The sequence below is a fragment of the Nicotiana tabacum genome, chromosome 8 (assembly GCF_000715075.1).
Source record: "Nicotiana tabacum cultivar K326 chromosome 8, ASM71507v2, whole genome shotgun sequence".
Classification (NCBI taxonomy): domain Eukaryota; kingdom Viridiplantae; phylum Streptophyta; class Magnoliopsida; order Solanales; family Solanaceae; genus Nicotiana; species Nicotiana tabacum.
In genome coordinates, this window is record NC_134087.1 from 11,175,391 (window position 1) to 11,188,041 (window position 12,651).

Sequence of the window (12,651 nt, forward strand, 5' to 3'; positions counted from 1 at the left end):
AAAAGATCTTTTGAAAAGAGTCTAAAAAACCCTAATTTGAAAACGAAGAGTCACTTTGAAAGAAAATCAAAAACCCTTTTGGAAAACATTAAGAAGTTCATAACATGCACAGATCTAAGACAGATCTGCAAGAAAATATCAAAAATCTCTTAAAGCTAGGGTTTCAGAGAACCCAGAGAAAGTGAGAAAGACTTTGAAAAGTTACCGATCTAGCCGGAAAAAGTCAAGGATCTGACTTGAACAGCCATGGATGGCCAGTAAAAGGTCATAGATAGAAGTTGAACCAAGACTGGACTAGATCCCTTTGATATGTGTTCATGGAATCACGAAAATAGGTAACCAGTAGACATAGGAGACGAGTACACGCCTCAAACCTCCATGGGAGTCCATGGATTAGGTGGGGATTGAAGGGAATTAGGGTAGATTTGGGTGGTGGTGGCTAGGGTTTAGGCAAAGTTGTAGAGTGAGTTTGAGAGGAAGGGATTCAAGGGCGGCAGGTGGTGAGAAATGAAGTAGGTTAAAGGGGTCGTTCAGGTTTATTTTAGGTAGGGGAAACGGTAGCCGTTGATCTTCAGATCAACGACCTAGATTTAAAGGGGTAGGTGGGGATCCGAGTTTGGGTAAGATTAATTGGGTTAGGGTCGGGTTAATTAAAATTGGGCTGGAGAAATTGGGTTAGATTTGGGGTTAAATTTAAAACCAATTTGGGCTAAAAATTAAATAGCCACTTTTTTCCTTCTTAATTTATAAAAAATAGTAAATAGCTTCTGAAAATAAATTAAAAATACTATAATAATTTATAACACATAAATAATAATTAAAAATACAAGACTTGATTTTATGAATATAAAATGTAATTAAACCTTAAAATGACTAATATTACAATTATCTGCAATTAGCTTTAAAAAATACTAAATAAAATGATAAAAATATGTAAAAATTACATTAGTCATATTTTGGAATAAATATAAAAATTTAATAAATTAATCATCAAAAATAATAATTTTGGACATAATTATTGGGATTTTATGGATGAAAAAGAGGAAATAAATCAATTTAAAAACCTTTAAAATCATGGAAAAATAATAAAACGCTTGTACATGCTTATATATGCATAGATATGCTATTTTGAAAGTATTTTGCATATTGAAAATATATAGGGGAAAATTGGGTATCAACAGCAAATATCACATCTCACACTGGGTTCCCGCGCTCACTGTTCAGACTCCGGAGGGGCTCCTACAACCCAAGCGCTATCACAAACCATCTCATGGCATAACAAAATCAGGCCCTCGGCCTCTCGTATATCACAATCAGTACACATGCTGTAGCACGCAGCCCGATCCCATGATATCCTAACAATACAGGCCCTCGGCCTCACTCAATCGGAAATCTCTCAAGCCCCTCGGGCAACAGTAAAACATGATGCTCAGCCCAAAATACCATTTAAAATATCAACAAAGCATAAATATGGTTGATTTATGAAAACAGTAGAATACAGCATGACTGAGTACAATTATGAAGTCAACACAGTAAGGAATAGTAGTAAAAAGCCCCCAAGGGTCCAAAATAGTTGGCACAAGGCTCAAATATGGCATTCAGCCCAAAACATGATAATACTTTCCAAAGCACAATGATATCAAGTAGTGTTAAATCAAATACGCGACTTAACAGTCATACGGGACGGACTAAGTCACGATTCCTAAGGGTGCACGACCCCACGCTCATCATCTTGTGTGTGCGTCACCTCAAAGCAGCACAACGGTGTGAAATCCGGGGTTTCATACCCTCAGGACAACATTTACAATCATTACTTACCTCGATCCGGTCCAAACTCTAGCCCGCGATGCCTTTGCCTCTCGACGGCCTCCAGATGCTCCAAATCTAACCAAAAATAGATTTATACCATCAAAATATGCTAAGGGAACAAATCCCACTCGAAAATAACCAATTTACATAAAAAAATTCCGAAATTGGCCAAACCCGACCCCCGAGCCCACATGTCGAATTTCGATAAAATCACAAAATTAGAATCCTTACACTCTCACGAGTTCATACATACCAAATATATCAAAATCCGACCACAAACAACCCAGTCAAATCAAGGTCTCCGATACCAAGCCCTAATCCTCCAATTTTAACCCTTAATTTCCATTAATTTCAAGCTTAATAAGTGAAATAATGCCATATAAACGAGTTTTAGTTCCACGAAATTTACTTCCACGAAGTTCCCTTGAATTCCCTCTTCAAAATCTCCCAAAATGCCTCAATCCAGGATAAAAATATTGGAAAACAACTCCAATTTTGCGAAGGAGGACTTATATACTTTCTGATCCAAGGATTCTGCACCTGCAGCCCTTTTTACCGCTTCTACGGTCAACCAACCGCTTCTTCGGTTTTCACTTAAGTCCCTTAGGGCCGCATCTGCGTCCAGGAACCGCACCTGTGGTCCCGCAGATGCGCCCAATGCATCGCATCTGCGGCCAAGCTCTAGCTGACCCAAATCTGCTTCTGTGACCTCCTCTACGCATCTGCAGCGACAGGAGCAGAAAATTCTGCAGCTGCTCCAAAACTCCACACTCTCTGTCAACCATCCAAATCCATCTCGAGGCCCTCGGGACCTCAACCAAATATGCCAACAAGTCACATACAACTATTCCAACTTAATCGAGTCCTCAAATGACTCAAAACAACACTAATACATCAAAACACCATCGGATTCAAGCCTAAAAGTTTCAAAACTTCCAAATTTTGCTTTCGATCAAAAAGTCTATCAAACCTCGTCCGAATAACCTTAAATTTTGCACACATGTCACAAATGGCACAACAGACCTACTCCAACTTCCGGAATTCCATTACGACCCATATATCAAAATCTCCCCTTTTAACCGGAAAACGCCAAAAATTCCAATTTCGCCAATTCAAGCCTAAATCTACTCCGGACCTTCAAAACACACCCGATCACGCTCCTAAGTCCCAAATCACTTCACGAAGCTATCCGAATCATAAAAACCAAATTCCAAAACTGTTTTCTCACAGGTCAACTTCCGGTTGACTTTTTCAACTAAAAAGCCAACTTAAGAGTCTAAGTGTCTCATTTCTCTAAAAAAAATCACTCCGAACCCAAACTAACCAACACGATGCGATGAAATACAACTGAACAACATATAAAGAAGCAGAAATGGAGAAAACGGAGCGGTAACTCATAAAACGACTGACCGAGTCCTTACATTGAGGTGAGGCACTGGCAGGAAAAAAGTAGAATGTCAAAAAAGGAGAAGAAAAGAAATAAGAAAAAAAGAAGAAGGGAGAGAACAAAAGAATAAAAAAAGAAGAAAGAGAAAAATGAAAAAATGTAAAAAAAAAAATAATGATATTTTGGCGCTTCACGCGCAGTCAGTCTAGAAATGTGCCGCATCAGCTCAAAATGTAGTATTAATTACATTTTGAACAAATATAAGTGGGTCATAGGACCCCCCACAAAGTATAAGGGTGCATCTGGTAAAAGGAGACAACCCCAAGAAGTAATCAGGGACGGACCCACCTTATAGTGAGGGGGTTCAATTGAACTCGCTTCGTCAAAAAAAACTAATTATATTCCCCCGTTAATTTCTTCAGAAAATCATGAAAGCAGGCAATATAATAAAAGATGAACCCACTTAACACAAATAGAAACTGTGGAGTAGCGGTAAATAGGGCTCAAGTGAGGGGTGGAAGTTGTGAGTTCAAATCTCTATTGGAACAAAAACGCTCTCTTACTTTCTTTTTTGTTTGTGAATTCTTATTATGTTAAATTTCTCACAACCATAAGTTTTTTTAAGTTGGTTAAATATTTTTTTTGTTAAAATTACTAAATTTGTTAATACATATAAATAAAATTCTAAAAATTAAAATTAATTAGTTTTTAAAAAAAATTCCCAACTTTGATTAAAAAAGAGCATTAGTGACTTTATCTTGGGATCACAAGATGAACAAAACTGAGTAGTGAGCAAATTCTATTTACCGGTACCGCTTATACAAGTTACTACTATGCTTTTTAACTGAACCCGCTTGTATAAAATTTTAGGTCCACCATTGAGGTAATTATGTATTATCCCTGAGATTTTTGACTTTTTTCTTTTAAAGAAATATACTACTATATTTTAAAGTTGCCTCACCAAGGCCCACTGTATAGATTCATGACCTTCAATAAAATTTACTCCCTCTGTTTCAGTTTATGTGAACCTATTTACTTTTTGGTCCGTTCCAAAAAGAATGAACCTTTTCTAGATTTGGTAACAATTTAGCTTAAACTTACAACTCTACCCTTAATGAGAAGCTTTTATAACCACACAAATACTCTGAGCCCTATTTGGACTTGTTTAGGATCACAAATTTCAAAATTTTTTATTTTTTTCTTAAACTCCGTATCCATTCAAACATGTTCACATAAATTAGAACGAAAAGAGTACCAATTATATTGCTTTTCAGAAGATAGGTCGATTGAATTAGACCTAACATAGGCGTAATGAGAGAAAATCGAGAGACATTGTACGGATGTTCTAAATCACCTAAAGTGGTCGAGATTAATTATTGATAAACAACAGTGAATATTTGTACGGATGTTTTAATTCACCTAAAGTGCTCGAGATTAATTATTGATAAACAACAGTGAATCACAGGGTAAAAATCAAGTAATTTTCACGTGCTAATTGACTCGAATGGTGGCTGTTTTCATGCATTGCTCGTACACTATATTCAGTCACAACTCAAAAACGAGTGAGGAAGACCGACGACCAATGAGTCTGTGACCACTAATGAATTTAACTTTAGTGCGCTGACAATGTTTACGGTTAAATGCTTATATATTAGTCTAAAAATACAATAAATAACTTGTTATATATCTAGTTAAATTTTCATATAAAAATTCTTTACACGATTAATATAAAAGTTAAATTCTTGTTAGAAATAAAAAGAAAGAGAACAAAAAAGAGAATTGATTGCACACTAGCCTTTATCCTAACTTATTACTCCCTTCTTATCACTAATATGTTCCAAAAAGAATATCATATTCATATATTTGTTTAATAAGAAATTTTTACAGTCACACAAATATTATGATATGTTTAACATTATAAGTTTTAAAAATGTATATAGTCATAGAAATGTTATGGTATAATCCATATACTATATTTATTTGATTAATATAACGAGTTTCAAAAATCAATTTTTTTTTATTAAATTATATGGCAAGTTAAACTATGACAAATAAGGTGAAACACATGATGAAGTATATACGCAATAGAACTAATTAAAAATGTGTTTTTTCTGCAGAATTAGATCCTATCATAGATTGTTCAATATAAAAGTATTATCCTAGTTAACGACAGTTAACATCAGTTCAGAAAAGAAAGTTTGGTGCTAATGCACTGCCCACTTGAGCTTTTCTCCTTTTTGTCTATAAATGTAGACTTGAAAGAGGTCTGTTTAAGCAACAAATAACGATGAGAACTAAAATGATTCTCTTTAGCAGAGCTAATTTCTTTCTCATTTACTACCTCGTTTTTATAGGATCTGAAGCAAGAACTTTATTGGGTACTAATCTTTTTTTTTTTTTTTATTTTTTTTTATGGCTAGTTATTTCGTTGTTTATACAACAATATCCCTGCCAAAATATTTTGTACGTAACACACCAATGGAAACTGCAGCTCTACTCCTTTTTTCACCTAACATTAGTATTATTTCTTCGGTTAATCCACATGAAGATATCAATATAACATTACTGATAGCATGCTACTCTATATTTTTATTTATAGTATTGTATTTCTTTGTGGCGCTGGCCTGTCTTCTTGTTCTTTTTCTCAGTTTTCTATTTAATTCCTTGGTGCTTTGCAACATAGGAGTATTTATTTAGAAACGTGGTGGAATAAAGCCTATTCAAGCTATCTGGAGGAGCTGATGTAATATATATAGCAGAGATTGTTCTTTTCCTCCTTTTTGTGATTATCCTTGTTAGGGACAGAGAATTTAAAATTTAGAATTGTTGGGTTCAGAATAGTTGTTATTGATTACATATATACATTTAAAATTATTTTTACATATGTATACATAATTTAAGCCAAGAGCAGAGATGAGTTTATTAACCCTTTGGCCAGCTTTAAATCTACCTGTATATATAATACATGGGTGGGTGTGGAAGAAATCTCAACCTCTTACAGAGTTGATTTTCCTCTAAACCATCTATGGTGTTTATAACTGCAGTGGCAAAATTAGGAACTTAGGTAGTTAAGAGTGTTCAAGAATTAGTACATATTTGATCTATATACGCAGTATATTCCGGAGGCGTTCCTAACTAATAATTATTGGGTGTGCGAACAAAGTCTCATATTGATAACAGAAAAGATTGGGAGTTTACATATAAGGTGTAAGGATCTCTTAATGGTGTGAGACATTTTGGGGAAAATCGGGCGGGCTTGGCCCAAACCGATCAATATCATACTATATTAAGAGTGTGTTTGGCTGGTTGAGCCCAACAGTAATTAACCCCAGAAGTTATGAATCTTGCTTTATTTCCTTATTCTGCACGCACTTGATTCATGGGCTTGTCTAGTTATATATAAGCGAATCACATACGTAGACTAACTTTATGTTTGGTGGTGCTACAGAAAAGCAACATGAGCAGAAGGTGGTAAAATCTGGTTATGGAAGGCCAGCTCCACTACCTCCATCCCCACAATCTGCTTCACCAAGTATCCCACAAAGACTTAAGAGGCACGCTCATCTTCCACCTCCTGCGCCCAAACATGGTCCGAAAACCGATCAAGTCACAACCAGCAGACATGGTAGCGAAAGAAATGAGCTGTTATTGACAATTACAAGCAATGTTATTAGTGATAATGAGCTGCTAATTATGCTTCCGAGTAGTTCATCAGACCACCAAGAAAGATTTGGGAAGCACGGTATACCACCACCACCACCACCACCAAAACCAGCTGATGAACAGCGTCAGATAATTGTCACTTCCTCTAATTATCAAGATGGAAGTAACTATAGTGGACAAGAGGAACAAAAACTACCACCTCCCTCACCCCACCATAAAGCACCAATCGGTCAACTCTCAAGCAGCAAGCATGGACGTGGCCAAGGACTTAAACCTCACAAATCTCTAATTTCTTCACACTACCCTGCCTTATTACCTCTTCAGGCTTCCTATTAAATAGTTTTAAGCTACTAGCTCTAGATTGGAACTTTATTAAGTGGCCATAATAAGTAGTGTAATTTTTGGTTTAGTACTTGATTATATAACCTGGCTTTAGTTCAGCTATATTGTCAAATATGATAAGAAGATCTAATATATAACGTGAGTTAGCTCGCTAGCTAGCCTTCTGGAAGACCTATATCAGCTTGTAAGTTGTAACTTAGTGTTATCCTATATATCCTAATAGTCTTGTGTAATATAACTATGTACGTAGTAATTAATGAATTCGATGAGTGATGGTTTTCAATGCATTTGTTATCAATCCAAAAATAATGGAGCCATTGACAAAGGAAACATCTATATATCAAGAACAACTTCATTAATTAATTATAATGACATGCATTTTTATGTGTATACTCGCCTCCAATGTTTACACAACCCAATAATAACACGATATGTTCTATTTAATTTTAAATTATCGAAATATCATTTCAAATTCGAAAAAGATATGAATATGAAATAATAAAGAGATTGACGCATTTCACTAACACTTGATAAGAAAGTGATCAATCCATTATTTAAAGTTAATAAATATGGAGCACTTCATATTTAACAAAATATTACATCCCATAAGAGAATCACAAATATTTCTAGATATTTTTTAAAGAAAATTCTATAAAAAGTCTTAAAAGAATATATAAAAATTATATATTTATATGTAGGCTTGGTTCAATTTTTTTTTTTTACTCAATACCAAATCTAATCGGGTATTTTAGTTGATTTGTTTTTACGGCAGTTTCTGGTTTGGTTTGTACAGCTCTAGCTAACACAGTGCATATGAGAGTGGCTCGATATAGTTGGGCTTTTCTCTATTTTTAGCCCAAAACTACTATAAGATCAAGACTAATAGCATGTTTGACCAAGCTTCTAAAATCAGCTTATTTTGAGAAATGTTTTTCTTAAAAGTACTTTTAAAAAAGTGTTTTTGATGAAAAACAGTTTGTGTTTGGCTAATTAATTTGAAAAACACATTTGAGCAGTAATTTGTGTTTGGCCAAACTTTTGAAAATTGCTTCTAAGTGTATTTTTCTCAAAAGTGCTTCTCAGAAAAGTATTTTTGGAGATAAACTACTTTTTTCTGCTTCACAAAAACTGTTTCTGCTTCTCCTCAAAAACACTTTTTTTCTTCTTCCAAAAGCTTGATCAAACACCTCAATTTTTGGCTAAAACTGCTTTTGGCACAAAAAAGCTTGCCAAACAGGCTATAAATAGTCCAATAAGAGCCCAAACTCGGTTCTTCTTTCTTTGCTCATTCGCATTTCCGTTTTAAAGGCAGGAATAGCTAAGGGCAATTTATGCATTTGGCCAGTCAATCAAAAAAAAATATTTTCTAACCAAATATACAAAATATACAAAATATGTATATTGTATATTTACCAATATTATTATAAAATCATGAATAAAATATTGTTTTATAGAAATAATTATCTTTTAATATTAAACATAATAACTCACAATAAAAGGACATAACTTAAATTCTACACATTAGTCTTGTAATCCTATTAGTTTTAGGACATAATACTGCACGTTAGGAATCCTACATGATTACCTTTAAAAATTCTATTAGTATAATTATTTTTAGGCATCGATATATAATACTACATGTTATCATATAAACCTAATACCTTTAGGAACATGTTAGATTCCCTAATAGTATAACTACTTTAGAGATATGAACATATTTTTAGTCGTAATCCTATTATATTTAGGATATGTTTCTTAAAGAAATTCTATTACTAATTTAATTTGAAAACATATTATATCATCCAATACATTTAGAAATAGGAGAGCCTATTTTAATATAAAGGCACGTATACAATATTGATAGATCAAAATATCCATAAAATATTAAATAGAAGAACTCGTAGAGAAATGACATAACTGTAATAACTTATTTTTGGACTGCAATAACTTCTATAATAATTTTTTTAATATTTAAAATTTTAAAATTAATACAATATTGCCTATTGAATTCTTACTAAAAATATATAGGAAGGATTAATAAAATTAATTTTATAAAAATTCTCCATATTGTTAATGTAACGACCCTACCGGTCGTTTTATGAATTTCAGCCCCGTTTTCCCCTATTTATGCTTCTTTATGTCTTATTCAGCTGTATTATATAGTATCGGGTTGGTTGGTTCGGGTTCGGAGTGGTTTTGGAGAGGTATGAGACACTTTTGAATAAGCTTTAGTTGGAAAAAGTCTAACGGAAGTTGACTTGTGAGTAAATGGTCTCAGAACTTGGTTTTTATGGTTCAGATAGCTTCGTGAGATGATTTGGGACTTAGGAGCATGATCAGAATGTATTTTAGAGGTCCGGGGTAGATTTAAATTTGAATTGGCAAAATTGAAATTTTGGCGTTTTCCGGTTGGTAGTGAAAATTTTGATATCGGGGTCGGAATGGAATTATGAAAATTGAAATAGGTCCGTTGTATAATTTTTGACACGTATGCAAAATTTCAGGTCATTCGGGTGAGGTTTGATAGACTTTTTGATTGTTTGCGGAATTCAGAGGTTTTAGAATCCTTAGTCTTGAATCCGAGGGCGATTTGGCGTTTCGGCATTGTTCTGAGTGTTCTGAGGTTTGGTATAAGTTTGAATAGTGGTATGTGACTTGTTCGTATTTTTGGATGAGATCCCGGAAGCCTCGGGGTGATTTCGGATGGTTATTGGAAAGTTTGGAAGTTGGAGAATGCAACTGAAGCTGCTGGTTCTATCATAACCGCACCTGCGGTTAGGGGACCGCAGGTGCGATGACCGCAGAAGCAAGGAAAGGCCGCAAATGCGGTTGGGAAGCGCAGAAAGGGGAGTTGAGGTGCACCTGCAAGTCCGCAGGTGCGGTGGATTGACCATAGGTACGGATGAAGGCTTTTAAGTGAACATCCACAGAAGCAGAGATTTGTCCGCTAGTGCAGACGGCAGATGCGAAAATGTCCGAAGGTGCAGAAATGCCTGGGCAGAAACTATATAAACCTGCCTTCCTGAATTTCAGCTTTGTTCCACCATTTTTGAAATGTATAGAGAGCTTTTTGAGTGGATTTGAAGAGGGATTCAAGGGATAACGCTTGGAAGTAAGATTTTTGAACCCAATACTCGATTCTATGACATTATCTTACTGATTAGGCTTAAAGTTATCGGAAATTAAGGGTTAAAATTGGAGAATTAGGACTTGGTATTGGAGAGTTTCTCCGATTTTGATGTTCTTGGTATGTATATAGTCGTGGGAGGATAAGAATTCTTATGATGTGATTTTTATCGAATTTCGGGACGTGAGCTCAGGGGTCAGGTTTGGCCAATTTCGGAATTTTTGAGTTAAATTGATAATTTTTGTATGGGTTTCATTCCTTTAGCGTATATTAATGATAATATACTGATTTTGATTAGATTTGGGGCATTTGAAGGCCGAATCGATAGGCAAGGGCATCACGAGCTAGAGTTTGGCTTGGTTTAAGGTAAGTAACGCTTCGAAACTTGGTTCTGAGGGTTCAAAACCCCGAACTATATGTTCTATAATTACTATTAAGGTGACGCAAATGCCAAGTGAAGGACATGTGGGCGTGCACCGTGAGAATCGCGGCCTGGATCATTCCATGGCACCGCTTAGTGACTCTTTCTTGCTGATATTTGTGTTATAATTGTGTGATTAAGTTAATGAGCTGTAAATCATGCTAATTATCATGTTAGGGCTTCACACCAATACTGTTGAGGCTCGAGAGGTCGTTTCTTGCTGTCATATCATTAGCTTCATTGATGTTTTGTACTCAGTCATGTTCATGTATATTATATCATGCCTCAGTCTCGATTATTGTTATTTGGCACATTATATCATTATTCGGGCTAGTATCATGACATTTTGAGCCCGTGTGTGTGAGACTGGAGAGTGATGACTGAGTGAGGCCGAGAGTCTGATATTGAGTGACAGTATGGGATCGGGCTGCACGCCGCAACGAGATATTGATTATGCCTTCATTGGCTTGTTATAACGCTTGGACTGAAAGGAGACCCTCCGGAGTCTTTACACCCCCAGTGAATGCAGATGATGATATTGATGGATGGATCTTCCCTGGACATGGATCTTGTCCGAAGTATTTATACCTGGAGATGGATCTTCTCCATCGGGATAGAATGGCCTTCCTTGGTACTGGATGACTGCGGTCAGTGATGTGTATATATTCCGGGATGGATCTCCACTGCGTCGAATGGCCATATACAGTTTGAGCACTTGTGAGAGGAGGTACACGGAACATTGATCATGCTATCTGTGCATTGGTGCATAGAGATTTCCTGAGCTTTATACTCCGTACTGTTCAAACTGTCTTTATTTACTGTTGAGTTTTTACTTGAACTGCAAGCATGTCTACTTTTCTGTACAGTTTAATTGCATTACCTGTTGAGGTTTGGTTCGTCACTACCTGTCAGTCCATAGTTTGGACTTGTTACTTACTGAGTTGGTGTACTCAAGTTGCCCCCTGCACTTTGTGTGCATATCCAGGTATCTCGGGCCACGGTAGTGATACCTTGGTCACAGTAGTAGTTGCTGATCATTTCAGTCATGGGCTTTCATTGGAGATAGCGAGGTAGCTGTCTGGATCGCAGTCCCGCCTTTCTCCTTCCTTATCTTTCTCTTAGTGTATTTTTTAGTTATTCTCAGACTCTGTTAGTCTCGTTTTATTTCGAACAGTTGTAGTATTTTGCTCATGACTTAGTGACACCCTAGTTTGGGCTTGTATTATTTTCTATCTTGTTAAACTTGATTTTATATCTTTATTGGATTTTTGTTGAAAAATGGGTTTCTTAAGTTTTAAATGAAAAATGTGGTTTGTTTTGGAAGTGAGTTGGCTGGCCTAGTTTCACGATAGGCGCTATCATGACCGGGTCGATTTTGGGGTCATGACAAGTTGGTATCAGATCCTAGATTACATAGGTCTTACGGGCCATGAGCAGGTTATGTAGAGTCTCGTGGATTGGTACAGAGACGTCTGTACTTATCCTTGGGAGGATGTAGAACCTTTAGGAAAAACTTCACATTCTTGAATTTTTGTCATGCGAATCTGTTGATTCTGGTACTAAACTTTGTTATTCTATTCTCTCACAGATGGTGAGGACACGTGCTATCGGTTAGGACGGAATACCACCAGTACCACTAGTTGGGGCCGCTAGAGGCCTATGACATGGTCGAGGTCGTGGTAGGGGCAGGGGTGTAGCCCGCACAACAGCTAGGGCAGCACCTGCGGATCCACCAGCCACCCCAGTTCATGATTAGGCTCCAGCGGGGGAGGCTCCAGCAGTACCAGCTCAGACGCCGGCTGTTCCTATTGTTATTCTGGGTCTTCAAGAGACCTTGGCTCAGATCTTGACCATGTGCACTAGACTTACTCAGACAGTCACAGTTTCTACCATATGAGCTAC

General features: G+C 36.2%; 1 protein-coding gene across 1 annotated transcript; it reads left to right on the top strand.

Annotated features, from left to right (window-relative positions):
* Positions 1-5,416: 5,416 nt before the first annotated feature.
* Positions 5,417-7,486, top strand: LOC107802527 (uncharacterized). The gene is made up of 2 exons (XM_016626075.2): positions 5,417-5,574; positions 6,645-7,486. Exons 1-2 carry the CDS (start codon positions 5,484-5,486, stop codon positions 7,193-7,195), a joined length of 642 nt encoding a protein of 213 aa, XP_016481561.1. The 5' UTR covers positions 5,417-5,483; the 3' UTR covers positions 7,196-7,486.
* The last annotated feature ends 5,165 nt before the right edge of the window (positions 7,487-12,651 follow it).

Excerpts from the sequence above, each read along its gene's own strand:
- LOC107802527 (XM_016626075.2), top strand. The coding sequence starts at position 5,484 with ATGAGAACTAAAATGATTCTCTTTAGCAGAGCTAATTTCTTTCTCATT. Across the intron at positions 5,575-6,644 it reads TGAAGCAAGAACTTTATTGG|AAAAGCAACATGAGCAGAAG; the intron begins GTACTAATCTTT and ends GTGGTGCTACAG.